The sequence below is a fragment of the Plecotus auritus genome (genome assembly GCF_963455305.1).
Source record: "Plecotus auritus genome assembly, chromosome: 2".
Taxonomy (NCBI): domain Eukaryota; kingdom Metazoa; phylum Chordata; class Mammalia; order Chiroptera; family Vespertilionidae; genus Plecotus; species Plecotus auritus.
The window spans coordinates 176,541,740-176,561,528 of NC_137771.1; the positions used below are offsets into that span (position 1 = coordinate 176,541,740).

The 19,789-nt window shown below is 37.7% G+C and overlaps 1 protein-coding gene across 1 annotated transcript in view; it reads left to right on the top strand.

Moving 5' to 3' along the window:
* The window catches only part of ATP13A4 (ATPase 13A4), a 130,383-nt gene that overhangs the window by 59,319 nt on the left and 51,275 nt on the right, over nt 1-19,789 (top strand). The window contains exons 8-13 of the mRNA XM_080656236.1: nt 1,907-1,976; nt 10,394-10,528; nt 13,840-14,010; nt 14,833-14,990; nt 15,810-15,998; nt 18,567-18,628. Of these exons, the coding sequence (XP_080512362.1) occupies nt 1,907-1,976; nt 10,394-10,528; nt 13,840-14,010; nt 14,833-14,990; nt 15,810-15,998; nt 18,567-18,628 (785 nt within the window). The remainder of the gene's footprint in view (nt 1-1,906; nt 1,977-10,393; nt 10,529-13,839; nt 14,011-14,832; nt 14,991-15,809; nt 15,999-18,566; nt 18,629-19,789) is intronic.

Genomic DNA, 19,789 nt, shown 5'->3' on the forward strand with positions numbered 1-19,789 from the left:
CAATTTACACTCTTCCCAACAGTAGATGAGTGTTTTCCTTATCTTTGCCAATATAAACAAAAATAGAATCTAATAAATTTAATAGTATGTTTTCCACTGAGTGGAGCACTTGTTCATGTTTTAAGCTGTTTGTGTTTCTTTTACTATGAACTGTATTCTTGTGCTCCATTAATTTTGGGTGGCTTATTGGTCTTTTGCTTGCTGATTTTATGGTCTCCTTCCCACAGTGGATCCTTTTATTTCCAGTACAGATTTCACTAAGGCTCTCAGTTGCATTTGACATAGTTAATGACTCCAGTGCTTCTTTACCAAGCACTCTTTTCCTTTGGCTTCATTGACAACCCACTCTCCATGCTCTCTAGTTGCTCTTTTCCATTCTCACTTATAGTTTATCCTCCCCTGCCTGACCTTTTAAAATAATGGGTGTCTAAAAATAAGAACAATATGAAAATATATACAACACATACACCATCTTGTATACCATGTGTGTTCCACCTTCCTCTCCCCCTCCACTTGTTCAAACACTTTTATTAGTTTCTTGTGCATTCTCCCAAAAATGTTTTAGGCAATTTGAGTAAATATATATATATATATATATATATATATATATATATATATATATATATATATTATATATATATTTTTCTTTCTTTCTTATGCAAAGGTAGCATAATTATGTTATTTTCTACATAGCTTTATTATTATTAATAATATGTCTTGAGGGTGTTTTCGTATGAGTACACAGAGATTTTTCATTATTTTTATAGCTGTATAGATCAATGACTTCTAAAGGCATATGCTAATGACTTCTAATTTTATATATATCTTAAGTCCAAATACCTCTTTTGAGTTCCAAACTCAGATCCCACAACCTATTTCATTCAATATCACTTCTTCAAGAAAGATTTCTGCCACTTCCATTGGCTATATATGCTCCAAAAGCACCTTATGTGTTTTCTTCTTACTACTGATTGCAATGATATATTAATATATATGATTATTTAATTAAATGTATTTCTCCCATTAGGTTGTAAATTCCTTGATGATAAGAACCAATTTTTTTGTTGTTGTTGACCATATTACCCTCAACTGTTAGCATAGTTCTGGGGTGCATAAAGGTTGTTCAACAAATGTTGAGTGAATGTATGAATAAATAAAAGTGAGTTAATAGCAGAACACTCTGTCTTTGACCTTATCTATTCTATTAATCATTCTTAGGACATATTAATAAAATTTGTAAATGATTTGAAGCTAGTAGATTTAGAGTGTCTTAAATGACAAAATCAGAATAAAAACTCACACTAAATGATGAGTACCTTTAACCCTCCAACCCCCAGAACATTTCACACAAAGTTGCTTAATACATGTAAAATAAAATATAATTTTATTATATTTTTCTTGTTATCTTTTATTGATTCACTCTTAATATACCATATATTTAATATATTAGAAAAATAAATACTACAAGCAAATAATAGGAACAACCAAATTCCTTATAAAGTTATAGATTAAGAACTCTGGTGTGGGATGTCCCAAAACTAAAATAATTCTGAGTTCTTAAAGATATTTAGTATAAATGTATATCTGAATGAACAAAGTTCTAGCTATTATTTATCTACTTAAAAAAGTAAATAGAAACTTATGGATATCAAAAACTCTTTTGAATGGAAGAGCATGCTGGGAAATTCCTTTATACTAAAGAATATGCACTTCTCATTGCTGCGTGAAGAGCACAGTTGAATGCTTTTATAATTGTGTAACAAGCTACTCAGTCTTGTTTTTAGCCAGTACTTCCAGTTGGCCACAAGATAGTGCTCCATCTTTAAGGAAGGTGAGCATTTCACTGAGTAATACCTGGGACCTATCCTCAAATAAATAAACCTTTTCTATTTTCCATCCTTTTCAGCAATCTGTAAAACTCTACCGTCTAGTTGAGGCACATAATCACATTACAGTTCCTGTATGTGGGAGAAAAGGTAAGTCCCACTATTTTAGATCTATGTGTTGTCCATATGGAATCAAAAAAGGATTGAAATTTATATTTCTGATGGTTCCTACAACTTTTTTTTTTTAATCTCTTTCTGTCATTTACCTAAGAGAGGGGAGACTGGAGATCTTTTCACCTTAAACAAACAACTTTTTTTTTTTAGGTAAAACTGATATAGAATAAACTAAACATAAACTATTCAATTTGATAGTTTTGACATATGTACATACCCATGAAATTATCACCAAGATAACAATAATGACTATTTATTACCCGCTAAAGTTGCCTGTGCCTGTAATCTTCTCTCTCAACTTCTTTCTACCTATCCCTATGCTCAGGCAACCAGCTTTCAAGTTTAGAATTTATATAAATGGCATCATACAGTACGTGTTTTTTGTCTTTCAAAATATTTTTTGGGTTAATTTTGGGGGGGATTAAAGTTTATAGATATTTTGAAATTCATCCATTTTGATAAGTATATCAACAGTTCATTTCTTTTCATTCCTGAGTAGAATCCCACTGCATGAATTTGTTCATCCATTCACCTGTTGATGGAAATTTGGGTTGTTTCCAGTTTGGGGCTATTACAAATAATGCTACAATGAACATTTGGGTTCAAATCTTTGTATGGACATACACTTTCATTTTTTATGGGAAAATACCTCACTGTAGAATGGCTGGATCATGTGGTAGAAAATGTTTAACTTTCAAAGAAAATGCCAAACTGTTTTCCAAAGCAGCTGTGCTATTTTATATGCCCACCAGCAATGATCGAGAATTGCAGTTGCTCCACATTTTTTTCCATAACACATCATCTGTGTTCTGTATTATGTGTTCACCACCCCAAGTCAAGTCTCCTTTCATCACCATTTATCCCCACTATACACTCCTCCACCTCCCCCACCTCTCATAATCACCCCATTGTTGTCAGTGTCCATGAGTTTTTTTATTTTTACTCAAACCCTCCACCCTACCTACCCAGCTCCTCCCCAAACCTCCTACCCCAATGGCTGTCAACCTGTTCTCTATCTTTTAGTCTGACTTATTTTGCTTGTTTGTTCATTTTTTTTTCATTAGATTCACATTTGCCAACACTTGATATATCAGTCTTTTTAACCTTAGCCATTTTTACAATTATGAGTTATATCTCATTGTTGCTCTACTTTGCATTTTCCTAATGACTATTGGCATTGAACATCTTTTCAGGTGCTTATTTGTTACTTCTAGGTCTTCTACTTTTGTTAAAGTTAAGTTTATTAATTTTTTCTTTCGTGGACCATGCTTTCTGTGTCATAGCTAAAACATCTTTATGTAATCCAAAGATTTCCTATGTTGTCTTCCAGAAGTTTTATAGTTTTAGGTTTTACATTTAGGTATATATTATATTTTGAGTTTTTGTAATTGAAGTTCATTTTTCACAAACAGATATCCAAATGTTCCAATACCATTTGTTGAAAGACTATTCTTTCTCAAATGAATTGTCTTTTCAGCTTTGTCAAAAATCAGTTGCTTATACATAGGTGGATTTATTCATGCTTTCATTCTATTCTACTGATCTATTTGTCTGTCTTTATACCAGTTCCACACAGTGTGGCTTTATAATAAGTCTTGATATAGAATAATGTTAGTCCTCCAGTTTTGTTATTCTTTTTCAGGGCAATATTGGGCCCTTTACATTTCCATATGACTTTTAGAAACAACCTATCATTTTCTACCAAAAAAACAAAAAACACAAACAAACACATGCTGAGATTTTTTTATTGGAATTATGTTGAATCTGTAGATTAATTTGTGGAAAATTGACATATTGACAAATTTGGGTCTTGTGACCCATGGATATGGCATATCTCCCTATTTATTTAGGTCTTCTGTGCTTTCTCTTAGTATTTTTCAGGTTTTAGTGTATGGGTCTTTCACACTCTTTTTCAGATTTATTCTTAAGTATTTTATATTTTGATGCTGTTATAAATGACATTTTTAAATGTAAGTATCCAATTGTTCATGTGCTAGTTTCCTTACATATGTGTGTTGATTACTAGTCTGCTGGATACTAACGGGGGATCCTCTGCAGGTCTTCGTGGCTCTCCTCTGGGCAATTGTCTCTTCTCTAATACTCTGGGCTGTGAAGTCAAACCACCTTAATCTCCATAGACTTTTAAAAAATTTATTATTTTTTTATTGATTAAGATATTACATATGTGTCCTTATCCCCCCAATTTCCCCCCACCCCCCTGGTGTCCGTGTCCATTGGTTAGGCCTATTGCATGCATATAAGTCCTTTGGTTGATCTCTCCCCCTTCCTCCCACCCTCTCCTGCTTTCCCTTTGAAGTTTGACAGTCTGATCGATGCTTCTCTGTCTCTGGATCTATTTTTGTTCATTAGTTTATGTTGTTCATTATATTTCACAAATGAGTGAGATCATGTGATATTTATCTTTCTCTGACTGGCTTATTTCACTTAGCATAATGCTCTCCAGGTCCATCCATGCTGTTGCAAATGGGAGGAGTTCTTTCCTTTTTATAGCACCATAGTATTCCATTGTGTAGATGTACCACAGTTTTCTAATCCACTCATCTGCTGATGGGCACTTAGGCTGTTTCCAAATCTTAGCTATCGTAAACTGTGCTGCTATGAACATAGGGGGTGCATATATCCTTTCTGATTGGTGTTTCTAGTTTCTTGGGATATATTCCTAGAAGTGGGATCACTGGGTCAAATGGGAGTTCTATTTTTAGTTTTTTTGAGGAAACTCCATATTATTCTCCACAGTGGCTGCACCAGTCTGCATTCCCACTACAGTGCATGAGGGTTCCTTTTTCTTTTCATCCTCGCCAACACTTATCATTTGTTGATTTATTGATGATAGCCATTCTGACAGGTGTGAGGTGGTACCTCATTGTCATTTTGATTTGCATCTCTCGGATGATTAGTGACTTTGAGCATGTTTTCATATGTCTCTTGGCCTCTGTATGTCCTCCTCCTAAAAGTATCTACTACTTAGGTCTGTTGCCCTCCATAGACTTTTATCTCTGTACTGAACTCAAGTACCCTCTGAGCATAATCTGGGTTCCCTCTCCCCCCATAGTGGCCTGGAAACTCTCTAAAGGTAATAAATTGAGCAATTATAGGGCACTTTTGTTTCCCAATTTTTTTCTTTCTTTCTTCTTATTATTTTTATTTTGCTTATGTTCAGTGTCTAAAACCATTGTTTCATATATTTTGTAAGGCTTTTTTTCAGATGGGCAGATAAAGCTGGTCCTTTTTGTTATATCTTGGCTGAAAACGAATCTTTACCTTTTAAAAATGTCCTGGGTATCTTCTTATCTTAATTTTCTATGATAAAATATTTTGAACATATACAACAATGCAGAGACTATGATAGTGAAACCCCATGTACCTATCACCCAGATTCAATGATTATCAACTCATTGAATCTTTTTTCCTTCTGTTCTACTTCCTCCTTCACCTTGGATTATTTTTTAACTATTCCAGCTGCCATGTCATTTCATTAAAAAACCATTTTAATATATACCTAAAAGGTAAAGACTCCCTTTCAATTCCTTTAGCACATCTAAAATAATAATCTCATAATTTAAAAAATCATAAACTATACAGGCAGTGTTGAAATTTATCAACTGAGTCAGAAGTGTGTATGTGTGTGTGCATGCACATATACTAGTATACTTATACATATATAGTCTATAAATTTTCAAATCAGAATCCAAATAAAGTCCATAAACTGCAGTTGGTTGATAGGTCACAAGTTTATTTAAATCCACGCTTTCTCTCTTCCATACCTTATTTTTTCTTGCAATTTTTGAAAATTATATTTATTAGGTGACATTGGTAAACAAAATTATATAGGTTTTAAATGTACAATTCTATGATACATCATCTGTATGTTGCATTGTGTGCCCATTACCCAAAGTCAAATATTCTTTCCATGCATATATTTTGATAAAGAAAATAAGTGGTTCATCCTATGGTTTCCACAGTTCAGATTATATTAGTTGCATACTCATGGAATTATTTAACATAATTTTCTACTCCTTATATTTTCTATAAATTGGTAGTCATATCTGAGGCTTGTATTTTGGCAAGAATGCTTCTTAGTTAGTATTGTGTACTTCTATTGAGAGGTACATAGTATCTGATGTCTTCTTTTTGTGATATCATAAATGCTCATGATCTAGATTTATTATTTCACTAGGAATTTCAAATTTCTACTTCTATCAAGCCATATTTATATATTAAGTGGACTATTTCTGTAAATAGTCCAAAAAACTATTTCATTATCTGGAGATACAGTTTAAGAAAGTATATAGTATAAAAAGGCTATTCCTCTTTATTTATCAGCTTTCAAAATAATGCATTAATCCTCTAGCATTTTCAAAGGTGTTTTTTTTTTCTTAGTGTCATTGTGAATGTACAAGGTTAAACATGGTTGATACATTTCCATCCATTGCAGTTTTTGTTTTTATTCTTATTGAAATCGTCCCATTTTTGGCCATTCAGAGCCTCTTTAGGTTGGCTCTTGAGTTCCTTAGACATGATCCTGTAGTCTCTGAATGTTTTAATGATTTATGATATAACAAGGTATTCCAAATTCATTTTGAATAATTCCTGCTCCAAACTGAGACATACCCATTTTCCCAAGGAGCTCTTAGGTATGGTACTTAGAGACCTCAATCAGAGCATAAGAAGTGCTCATTTCTATGGTGTTACTAATTGTTTCTAGGCCTTTTCAGAGGGCATACCAAGGAAAGGATATAAAGGTAAAATACATTATGGAGTTCGTACTGACAGTTCCAATTCATGTTTAGAAACATGGGTTTTTTATTTACCATTGTTAATTGTACTATTGTATCTCCTTTCTCCATACCTAAAATGGGGATTCTCAATGACAGCAACAAATTACTCATTTGCTTTATCCTGTTATGCACAATAATCTCACAATAACAAACCAACACACCCAGCAACAATATGATTCCAATCCCTTTTCTCTCTACCTTATAAAGTCATTCTCTCTATCATTACCATTTTTGATTTTGTTTGGCTTATTCTTACATTCATAATATTTAGAGCTATATAGTATATTTACAGAATAGGACACATGTTTATGTTGTTGATTTTAGATAACAGGAGTGTAACATACACACTTAATTTATATTTCCTGATATATACATTTTACATACTTAACTATGTTTCCCAGACACCCTTTCATAGAAAGAGATGTAGATATTCTTCATTCATTGTTTCAGCTGCATAGTACTGTCTTGTGTGGAGGAGTCATTGTTTACTCCGTCAGTTCTCTACCGAAGGATTATTTTTTTCAGTTTGTTACTATGACAAACAACGCTGTAATTTAAAAAAAGCCTTGTGCATATGTCTTTTCATACTTTCTGTGTCTGTTCATAGCTTTGCCAATCTATTGGTATAGAAGTAAAATTGCTGAGTTACAGAATAAATGCATTTTCACTTTTAAGGGATAGATATTGCCAAGTTCATTTCCTTAGACTTTGTACCAGTTTGCATTTGCACCAGAAATGTGTGAAAGTGTCTGTTTCCTCACAGTCTTGCAAACAGAATATACTGGCAAGCATTTAGACTTTTCTAATCATATAGGTGAGCAATGTTATGTCATATATATTTCTCATATTTTTTAGGAAATAATTAAAAACTTATGGAGTTGTTGCAAGAATAGTCCATATTACCCTTTTCCTGAGCCATTTGAGAAGTTGCTGACATGTGGCTCTATAACCCTCCATACTTTAGTGTATGTTTCTTACAGATGAGGACATTCTTCTATATAAATGGCAGAATAAACATTAATAACAGAAAATGAACATTGACATATTAATACCAGCAAATGCCCAGACCTAGTCAAATTGCTCCAATGGTTTCTTGTTCTTTATAGGGAAGGACTTAGGAGGGCCCAATAGGGTTATTTGCAATGTCTCTTTAATCTTCTTCATTTTTTCCTTGACCTTGACTCTTTGATCTGGTTATTTTGTAGAATGTCCCTCAATGTGGATTTGTTTGATGTTCCCTCACAGTTAAATTCAGGTTATGCATTTTTTAGCTGGCATATCAGAGAAGTAATGCTGAGTTCTCACGGCTTCCTTTCATGTGATATATACTTTAAATTTGTCTTATTACTACTGAAATTAGTGTGGATTACTTAATTAAATGGTATCTGCCAGGTTTTTCTATTGTAAATTTACTTTTTTCTCTTTGTAATTAGTAGTTATTTTGTTAAGAGATACTTTGAGACTATATATCATCCTCATCAAATTTTTACCCACTAGTTGATGTCCCTTGGCTAGATTAAATATTGATTCAATAATTAAATGGTGATTTTCTAATTTTATCTTTCCTTCTACATTAATGGATTGCCATTTACATCTATATTACTACTCCATCTGTCTACTGAAAACCATCAATTTATACTGTTGTCTTCAATTCTATGGAGACCAGAGTTCATTCTGGTTATATTTATAACTTCCTTGCTTCAGTGAGAGATCTGCCTCCCACAAGGTTCTTTATATCTAGTTATTGTGTCAGTCTCGCTTGCATGTAACTCATCATCAGTCACTGCTGATGTCCCCCCGCACTCGCATGCTAGGACTTCAATATCTGTCACCAGGCCACTGCCATTCTGGGGCCCTTTTCTTCTTACACGGGCTCTGACACCCTGCACCAGGCCATCCTTCTTAGGTTCCAACATCCACACAAGCTATCACCCCATCTCCCCCTCACCCAGACACCTGGATGGGCACCTATCTTGCTTAAGCCCTTATAGCTTTGGGACTAAATAAGGGAAGAAAGAAGTAAAGGAAGGCAGGAAAGCAGGAAGAAAAGACGGAAGGAATTTTCATTTTTCTTACTATGAGTAAGAATGAGCATCTTTTCAAATGTTTAACATGCCCCTTGCAATTTCTGTGTGTACTAGTATGTGTGTGGTGGAGGGGGGACTATCTGTTAACATCTATCAATTTTGCTATACATCTCTCTCTTTTTTTTTTAAGGAATTCTATGTTTTAGGAATATTAATCTTTGTCTATACTTTAAGTTTCAAACATGTTTTCTGAATTTCTCATTTTTTCTTTCTTTTTTTTTTTTTTTTGCCTCACGAAGGTTTTTTATTTATTTTTTGTAATTGAATGTATTGCTTTTCTTCTGATTGTTTTTGGATTTTTAAATCAATGTTGAGGAATAACCTTTGTAAAAGTTCCCTGGTTGCTTTCTTTTTTCTTTTTTTTTAAATTAATTAATTAATTAATTTTTTAATTGTTTGAAGTATTACAAATAGTAGTACATATGTCTCCTTTTTTCCCCCCCATTGACCTTCCCCTGGCCTCCCCTTCTCCCCAGTACATGCCTTTACCTGTGCCCCTCCCCACCCCAGTATCTTTTATCCATTGGTTATGCTTATATGCATGCGTACAAGTCCTTCAGTTGATCTCTTACAGCCCCCCCCACCCCCGCCCCAACCTCCTCTGCCTTCCTGCTGTAGTTTGACAGTCTGTTCAATGCTTCTTTGCCTCTGTATCTATTTTTTTCCCCATTTCTTTCCTTTAAAAAAATCTTGCCTCTGCAGACTAGAAATAAACATATAATAACAAAAAATGTTTGAGTCCCAATTTCAATGTCCAACAGTTCTGAGTCCCCGTTTCAATGTCAAACAGTTCCTTAAGTGTACATGTCAGCAATGATATCTGGATGGTGGGCACAAGGTGGCAATGCAGGTCCGACCCTCTCTGGTTTGGTCCTAGGCAACCTGCTGCGTTGCACAGCTGCTGACTGCTAGCGTGGCAAGGCGTCGTCAGCGTCTTCCATCTCTGGACTGTTTCTCCTCTTGTCTTCGTGGTTGGAGCAGACCTGTCAATTCCTCTCTGTTGCAGGAGTCCACATGGTCTTGGAGTTGTTTTCTGAAAATATATAAACATATTCTCGACCAAAAGTTAATAAAGGAATCTTTTCTATATAATTGATTTGGGATCCTTTTTTTTTGCCCAAACGATTTTCCTTTGTCTTATTTAGACACCATGTGTGTTTTTCATGGGTGTCTTGCTGTTAGCATTACAAATGAAAACTAATTTTGTAAAGTAAAAGTTTTCTATATGTAATTTACTTATAGGATATTTTTCCTTACATGATATTACCCTACTATCCCCCCTTTTTTGATTAATGGAGGCTTTTGTAAATTTTATAATGCATTTTTGATAACTTTAAATTTTAATTTTTTGCACAAAAATATGACTGCTTTAGTTTCATTGCATGTTCAGGAATTTTACCATGAGATGAACTACAATAGAAATTTTAGATTTCTAATTTAGGCAGATGTTGGGCTATGTTTTTGTGGGAAAAAGAACTGACTCGACTCTGTCTTCTCACACTTTCAGCTGGAGTCGAAGAGCTGGAATCACGCTTTCTCGTTCCCGGAGACCTATTAATTTTGACAGGGAGCAAAGTACAAATGCCATGTGATGCCATCCTGCTTGATGGCAGCTGTGTGGTGAATGAAGGCATGCTGACAGGTGAGGTTCTGTCTCCTTCTTCAGCTTTCCCAGTGCTCCCAGGCTCCTTTACCTGAATGACAAGGGCAAAGTGTGGGGCAGTTGTGGGCCCTTCCCATTCCCATGAATCTCATTAACAGTTCTGTCCTGGATATATCTGAGAGCTTAATTCAAAGCTGCTTTCTGTGTACTGATTTTGATACAGTGGTCACTTTTTGAGTCCTGAGCATTTCATTCTTGAACAAAGGGTTCTTATAACCCTGTGATTTACTTTAAAATATTGTAGAGCTCATTAGACGTTCCAGAATTACCTGTGCTTCTTATATTTAGTATTTTTTTATATAAAACTTGTCTTCAGATAAACTTGAGGGTTTAAAAACATTCAAGAACATCTTGAAACCCACAGAGTTAAGTGCAAGCTCTTCCTAGCTTGGCTTGAAAATGTTGAAAAAGTTCATGATGCAGGATTTGGCAAACCTGGTATTTGGGACTAACTGGAGTTCATTTTTAAATAGCATGCTGGAGCTGGGCAGGTCCTTAGAGGTCATTGCATCTCATTGATAAGAAAACTGAGGTCCAGAGAGGAGAAGTAACTTGCTCAAGGTCGCAGTGCTTTGAATTCTCACTCCCGTATGCATTTTTTAGGAGGTGGTGTGTCAATATTTCTGTAAGATGAAGAAACATAAAGTCTTTCAGAGACTAAACGGGAGGCTGCGAATACACACTGACATCCTATGGTTCTCATTAAAATCCAAGTCAAATCCCTTTGTCAGAAAGGTATGAAATGGAAACGAACACACACCTCACTCCTATGTGAACTTACCAAAACAAACAAACAAAAAAAAAAAGCAAAGAAAACATGGCAGGTCTGTTTCTTTTTCCAAAGGAATCCTTAGATTTATAAACATCCCTTAGTGCTCAGACTTTTGCAATGCCAAGTGGCCCTAGCATACAGGAACATGTATCTGACTTTATACTGCCCACTCTGCAGCAACCAGTGGAAGTTTTACAAGCTTTGTTCCTCAGAAGCCATCACTACTTTCACAACTTCATTTACCACCTGTGTTTGCACTTCAACCCACTGCAACCCACCCCTCTCCCTTCACTGGCCAATATATGCTATATAATTGATTTCAGAGAGGAAGAGAGAGAGAGACAGAAACATCAATGATGAGGAGAATCATTGATTGGCTGCCTCCTACATGTCCCCCACTGGGGATCGAGCCCATAACCTGGGCATGTACCCTGACCGGGAATTGAACCATGATCTATTGGTTTATAGGTCAATGCTCAACTACTGAGCCATGCCGGCAGGACCCAATGGATTCTTTTTTTAAAAAAAAATATATTTTATTGATTTTTTACAGAGTGGAAGAGAGAGGGATAGAAAGTTAGAAACATCGATGAGAGAGACATCGATCAGCTGCCTCCTGCACGCCCCCTACTGGGGATGTGCCCGCAACCCAGGTACATGCCCTTGACCGGAATCTAACCTGGGACCCTTCAGTCCGCAGGCCGACGCTCTATCCACTGAGCCAAACCGGTCAGGGCCCAATGGATTCTTTAAATTTCTCTTTTTATTGACCGCTCTGCTGGTTTTGACTATTCTCACCATCTCTTTATTCTGAAAATTCTCTTCTCCCTAACTTTCCAAGGTAACGCTGTCTTTCTGAGTTCTTCTACCACCAACCAAGCTGGTCAGCTTCCTGTGCTGTTCCTCTTCCCCCATTTCTTTGATTGTTGCTGCTATGTCTTCTTATCCTACACTCAGTTTCTAAGTGGCCTTTATATCACCTCTAAGGTGATGAACTCTGACTAAAATCTTCCTTCAAACCTCTCCTCTGAGCTCCAGACCCAAATAAGTTTCTAACCAGCTACAAAACATCTCAACATGGTTGTTACACAGGCCTCTCCAACTCGAGGTGATCAAAGGCAATTCCTCCTTCCTCCTATAATCCCTACATTGATAAGTAATGGCACCTTCTGCTCATTCTCCAAAGTCAGACACCAGGAAGCCACTTGCAATTTCTCTGTCCCTCTAAACTGACAATATAAAATACTAGAGGCCTGGTGCACAAAATTCGTGTTCTCAGGGGTGGGAGGGTGGGGAGGGTCCCTTAGCCTGGCCTGCACCCTCTCGCAGTCCAGGAGCCCTTGGGGGAGAGGGCCTAAGCTGTCAGTCAGACATCCTTAGTGCTGCCAGGGAGGCAGGAGCAGCTCCCATCACCGCCGCTGTGCTCGCCAGCCATGAGCCCAGCTTCTGGCTGAGCAGTGCTCCCCTCTGTTGGAGTGCACTTACCACCAGGGGGAAGCTCCTGCATTGAGCGGGATCAGGCAGAAACCTGCTCTCTAATGTCCTCCAAGGGGTCCAGGATTGCGAGAGGGCTCAGGCCAGGCTGAGGGACCCCACTGGTTCATGATCAGGGCTGGGGAGGGATGCGGAGGTTGGACAACTGGGCAGGGACTTTGGGAGGGCTCCAGGGTGTGTCCGGCCCATTTTGCTCAGTCCCAATCAGCAGGAACCCAGCAGTAAGCTATCCTACAGGTCAGAGCATCTGCCCCGTGGTGGTCAGTGCACATCATAGCGAGTGGTTGAGGGGCCTTAGCATATCATTAGCATATTATGCCTTGATTGGTTGAACAGCTGGCCGGATGACCAGATACTTAGCATATTAGGCTTTTATTATATAGGATTCCCCAAGTTTGATAGTTTCTTACTTCCTTATTTTTTTTAAATCTAGCACTTCCTTTCTACTCCCACTGCCAGCTGCCATATTTCAAACCTCATGTTTTCCAGTGGGGAGTCTTGTGATCATTTTCCAGCTCAATGTCCAGCCTCTAACCTAACAAAACAGTTAAACATCTCCCCATTCCCTTTCTGCCACTAGTGCCTATGGGAAAACACACACACACACACACACACACACACACACAAAACCCACAAAAAACAACACAATGAAACATGCACTTAGGGCCCTGCAGGCTTTGGCTCCTAATAGGTCTCATGGCCCTTTATTCCCAACACCCCCACATTCTAAACTACACATTTTGCTATTCCCTACATGGTTATTTCAGCATCCATGTTTGGTTTTATAGTACTCATAGTATTTATAACATGGCATTATATTTATTTGTTACATGTCTGTGTTCCTCTCCGACTACGGACATCTTAAACAAGCATTATGTTCCTCCTTGTATTTCTAGTGTCTAGGGTTGTCCCTGCCCCATGGCAGGCTCACAACAAACATCTCCTATAGGATGTGTAAGTGCACTCATGATTTAAATGAGTGAGGGCATCTTGCCTCACAAAGTGCATGGCTTGTTTTCCATAGGAGAAAGTATCCCAGTCACTAAGACTCCATTACCTAAGATGGATAGCTCTGTGCCCTGGAAAACACAGAGCGAAGCGGATTACAAACGGCACATCCTCTTCTGTGGAACAGAGGTTATCCAGGCCAAGGGAGCTTGCTCCAGGACTGTGAGAGCTGTGGTACTGCAGACTGGTTAGTCAGCATCTCTTCCTCCCATTTTGTCATTTTAATTAAATGTTCTTGTTCAGTTTATTTAGTGTCTTAAATTTATTAGGTATGGAGCAGTCTTTAGAAAACAAACCAAATATACTAAATTTATATATTTTTAAATGTGAATTGAACTATGGCATATACCTTTTAAAAATAATAGTACTGATGATAATATTACTATTTATGTGCTTTGTAGTTTATAAACTACTTGCATATACAGTACTTGCAAAACAAGTGCCTACATGAGTCATCTGGGGCTCACACAATTCAAGTGGACTTTCGCAAACCATACAGCCAGGCACTGGCTGAGCTGGACCCAGAACTCAGGTCTTTTAAGCTCAAATCCTGAGTTCTTTCTAGGCAGCACTAGAAACAGAAAACTTGACATCCAAACGTAATAGAAATTGAATCCATCAGTATTTACTGGGCCACTTAGTTTAAATTCAAGTGACGTGTGTGTGTGTGTGTGTGTGTGTGTGTGTGTGTGTAAAAGAGAGAGAGTGAGCATGGGTGCGTGTGCATGCATGCGTGTGCATGCATGCTCATGAGTCATTCCCTGTCTCTGGAATGCACTGGAATAGAAAGTAGAGGGAAGGAAGGCCAGAGTAATAGGCTCTGAAATAGATAAGATATTTCCATTCTGGCACTTAAATATTTTCCCAATTACCCTTTAATTTCACTTGGGGTTAAATGCTTTTTAAATGACTCTAGAGAAAACAAAGGCAATGTTGGATTGAGGTTTAGAAGAGCACCAGCATAGGATTTGTCATCCTGAGAGGGTGGGGTGTGTGTTTATCGCTTCAGGATTCAACACTGCAAAGGGGGACCTCGTGAGATCCATCTTGTATCCCAAGCCGATGAACTTTAAGCTCTACAGGGATGCCATCAGGTTCCTCCTGTGCCTCGTAGGGACCGCCACCATTGGGATGATCTATACTTTATGTGTCTACGTGCTCAGCGGGGTAAGCTGCTTTTGTTACATGTACATACATACTCACCCATGTCTGTTTTATACTCTACATGTTGACTTTAATCTAGGGATTACAAACATGGGAAACAAAGCCAAGCACTGAAACTGACCTATGTACTCCCAAGCTCTCCAACATAAGCAATTGATCACCAAGGTCCATAATAACAATTCAATCTAATGGGATAAAACATTTTGCTTATCAAGATATCAACATGCTTCTACGCTTGCACAATATTTCCTTATATTATTTTTAATCTGAGAATATATTTATTGCAATAATGTAATATTTAGTAGCTATGAAATGAGAAATATTAATTGGTGAGGGTACATGGCAAATTGGCCCATGGTTGCCTGCTGGTAGCATATGAATCGTTACAAGCCTTTTTCATTGCACTTTGGCAAAATGTATTAAGAACCAAAATATGTTCATACTCTGTGACCCATGTTTGACTTGCTGATATTATTTCTAGAAATTTAATCTAAATAGGTAAACAAAAAGAAGGAAAAAGTCATTTGCACAAAGCTTTTTTTTTAAAAATATATTTTTTTATTGATTTTTTACAGAGAGGAAGGGAGAGGGATAGAGAGTTAGAAACATCGATGAGAGAGAAACATCAATCAGCTGCCTCCTGCACACCCCCTACTGGGGATGTGCCCACAACCAAGGTACATGCCCCTGACCAGAATCAAACCTGGGACCCTTGAGTTTGCAGGCCAATGCTCTATCCACTGAGCCAAACCGGTTAGGGCATTTGCACAAAGCTTTTTGTGATCGATTTATCTGTGATAGTGAGAGTGAGGTATCTTCCAGGAAGCTCCCGGGGAGGTGGTGAAGAAAGCCCTGGATGTCATCACAATTGCAGTTCCTCCTGCTCTACCTGCCGCCCTGACCACAGGCATTATCTATGCCCAGAGGAGGCTAAAGAAGAGAGGCATCTTTTGCATCAGTCCCCAGAGGATCAATGTATGTGGGCAATTAAACCTTGTCTGCTTTGACAAGGTATGTGTGTTTCATCTTCATTCTCACCCCATTTTAATCATCATTGTCATCCTGTATAAGTGCTTTACACTCTCATGAGTTGGGAAACAGGATGTGGGTATCTGACTTCACTTTATCCCTGGTTGGCTGTGTGACCTAGGAAAGATACATCTCCTGAGTTCTCAGATTATAGGGTTTGGAGAAGGCACAGTAGGTACTGCATTAAAGAATCTTTTAGGATCCTTCCATCTCCAATGGTCTATGAAACACAATTAATTAAAATAGCATTCTGTCTATCACCAAAACCCTCAGAGAATGAAATTTAAATCTTTTACTATGATTACTGTTGTATCCCTAATGTTAAGAATATTGCTTGGCATAGTCAGTATTCAATAAATACTTATTGAATTAATGAATGAGTGAATGAATGAATGAAAAAGGAAGAGTTTATTTAAAGTTATCCTTGATTATATGGCAGTTACTCCCAGCCAGCTTCTTATTCTGCCTTCTCTTGAAGGTATTCTTCTAGTCTGTATACACATATGCTGGAGTAAAGATGGAAGCTGTGGGAGGATAAGATGGAAATGAAAGGTGGTTTTGTGCCAGGTCTTCATTTATGAAGGTGGCTGAGTGATGACAGGGAAAGGTCAATGTTATTCACATTCCCTCTAGAAAGAAGAGGCACAGCTCACCAGGCAAGGCCGCAGGAAGCAAAGCAGGAGTGAGGGGAGTGCTGAGGCCATGGTCTTTATTGGGGTTCCTGCAGAAAATGCAAGACTAGGCAGGGTAAACAACTGATGATTGGCTAGTTTGAATGGTTCTGGTGAGCTTTGGGCTGTCGAGATGGTCCCTAGTTGTCTGATACCTGGCCCCGAGGAATATTGTTTCCTGGGGAGTGTGACCAGAGATACGGGAGATTTGGCTACCCAATGGTTAGTTTGCATAGCAAAAATGTGCTCTTGCCTGAGTTCCTTGCTGTCTCTTCTACTAGTAATTGCCAGCCCCAGAGAGGTGGTCTCTCTTCAGCTAGAAATATTTTTTAAGATGGCAAACATTACAAAAATACTTAAAATATGTACAATACAAAACTATTATAGGCAGGAGATTATGGGCAAAGGCATAGAGTCTAAAGAGCAATAAAATGTGGTTTTGATCAGAGCAGGACATTAGTGATGGGAGAGTGTGTTTATAAGCCTTGAATGTCTGGCTAAGAAATATTTCTTTAGGCAGTGGGAAGCTATTGAAGGCTTTTATTTTTTACTAGAGGCCCGGTGCACAGATTCATGCACGGGTGGAGTCCCTCAGCCTGGCCTGCGGGGGGATCAGGCTGAACCGGCTCTCTGCCATCCCCCTAGGGGTCCCGGAGTGGAAGACAGGACTCTGCAAAGTTGAGCGCCTGCCCTCTAGTGGTCAGTGTGCCTCATAGCTACCGGCCGGTCACTTAAGACTTTATATATATAGATTGTTGCCTTTCCTTTTCTTATTCTTTTTATTGTGGTAAAATATACATAATATAAAACTTACCATTTTAACCTTCTTAAGTGGCTGTAAGTGCATTCAAATTATTATGCAACCATCACCACCACCCATCTCCAGAATTGTATTCACCTTCCCAAACATAAATCTGTACCCAATAAACAGTCCATTGAAGGTTTTTGACAACAGAGAATTAATGAGATCGGAGCTATAATATCTAATCAAGCTATCTACCCAGAACAAAAGGTTAATGTGGCTTTTGCTACCATTTCAGCATTATTTTGCGATCAAACTAGCATTATAAGGAAAGATGTTCTATTTATGAAATCATATTATCCTTGGACTTGGAAAAAGAAATGGGGTGGGAAGCTAATTGTGACAAGAATTTGAATATTAAATAAATAATTATTATGAGTAATTATCATTATTATCAGCTCTTACTCTATGCCAGACATTAAATTAAGCACTTTATTGTATTATCTCATTTAATCTTCACAACAACTTTATATGATTATAACCATGTTACAGGCAAGAGCTCTGATGTTTAGAGGAATTCAGTAATTTGCCTAGATCACACAGCTGGTGTTTTAGCCCAGATAAACTCTTCATCATTACACTACACTGAGAAAAGTACCAACAAGCACCTTTTAACTAAGTATGTGTCAAATAACAAGCCATTTCTTGAGGACAATAGAAAATTTTCCTACTCCCATTACTTATTTCTGATGACACACTTTTAACTTCTGCAATAAGAACTGGGATTCACCCATTATTTTTAGCTCTTGTAGGCTTACCAAGAACTTTCCCATCTGTTTAATCTGGCCTCAATCTCAGAACAAGCCTCTGAAATATGTAAGGCAGATCTGGCTTTCTTCCTTTTATTGCTGAGATCACTAAAGTGCAGAGATTAAGCTCTTGCTGGCCATACAACTGGGATGAGCTCATCCAAGCTTCCCCCAGGAGTCCAGATACCCACCTCACTGTACTCTTGCTTGAAGTATTGATCTCTATAAAAATGTTGTGGCATATGTTATTCTATTAAGACAAACCTTATTTGTCTTCACGATGGGGAGCTAGATCTTCAGAGTAAACTGAGTGCTTGTTTCTGTTTAGACAGGCACCTTGACAAGGGAGGGCTTGGATCTCTGGGGAGTCATGCCCTGCGATAAGAATGGGTGAGTACTGTCGACGTAAAAGCATCCAAACCTGTAGAGAACTTTCACAAGAGGTGACTTGAGCCAAAACTGACAACAGTTGCTGGCAAGCAAGACCTCAAGTGCTATGGAGAATGACAGTTTTGCAGTTTCTTTTATGCATTTGAAATTAAGGAGGGAACATAGGAAGACTGCATAGGGTGAAAGCAAGGCAGGGATTGGGTTATAGGATAATTCACAAGATTTTGTGCTCTTTTGAGGGTGGTTATTTCAAAGGTGCATTAACCTAGATCAGTGGTTCCCAACATGGGGCACATGCCCCACAGGGGGGCAATTTGATTTTTAGGGGGGGCAATTTGAGAATGAGTTATTAACAGTGATTTTTTTGCATTTCTTATGGTTCTAGGGGCCTCATATTCAGAATATAAATATATTATGACATATTTATGCATTTCAGTTCTCTATTATGTGTTTTGAAACTTTATTTGCTATTTTTTTTCATATCGCTTCATATTATTATTTTTTAAAACAATTTCTTAGTGATTTCTTCCTCAGTTCTTCAACTGTTCTTTCCTTCTTTTACTTTTCTCTTTCATGGATGCCATGTTCTTTGGAAGCTTGTTTAGACCAAATTAATGGCCTTTTAGGCTTCCTCCATGTGAATAGAAGTTCACTTTTTGAGTAATAAGAATTATATGTCACGGGGGCGGGGGGAGGGCATCAGGATTTTAGAGATGCTTAGGAGGGGCATGGCCAAAAAAGGGACCTAGATGCACAAAACAATGGATAGGGCCTGCTTAAGGCAAAGATAAACCTTTTATTAAATAAGTTATAGGCCTGGGCATAACTATCCACCATGACTACCCAGTTAGGAATGTTTGACCAGATCACCTGTGAGGTTACTTTCCATAAAATCCCTTCATCACCCATAGTACCTTGGACTAAATGCACTGCATTTTTCTTTTCCTGGAACTTTGTGATTTCTTAGGAAAATTAACCATAGAGACAATTTAGCTTTGTCTTTGGTGAGCAGTGATTGCCAACATAGCTTCATTTAATGTCTGCTTCTTAATGGTTCCACTAATACTTTGCACTAAAACCTATGTTTGCCCCTGTCCCAGCCCCTGCCACATGCCACACACAAACCTAGGAGATGAAGGAGAAGTTTTGACACTGCATTCA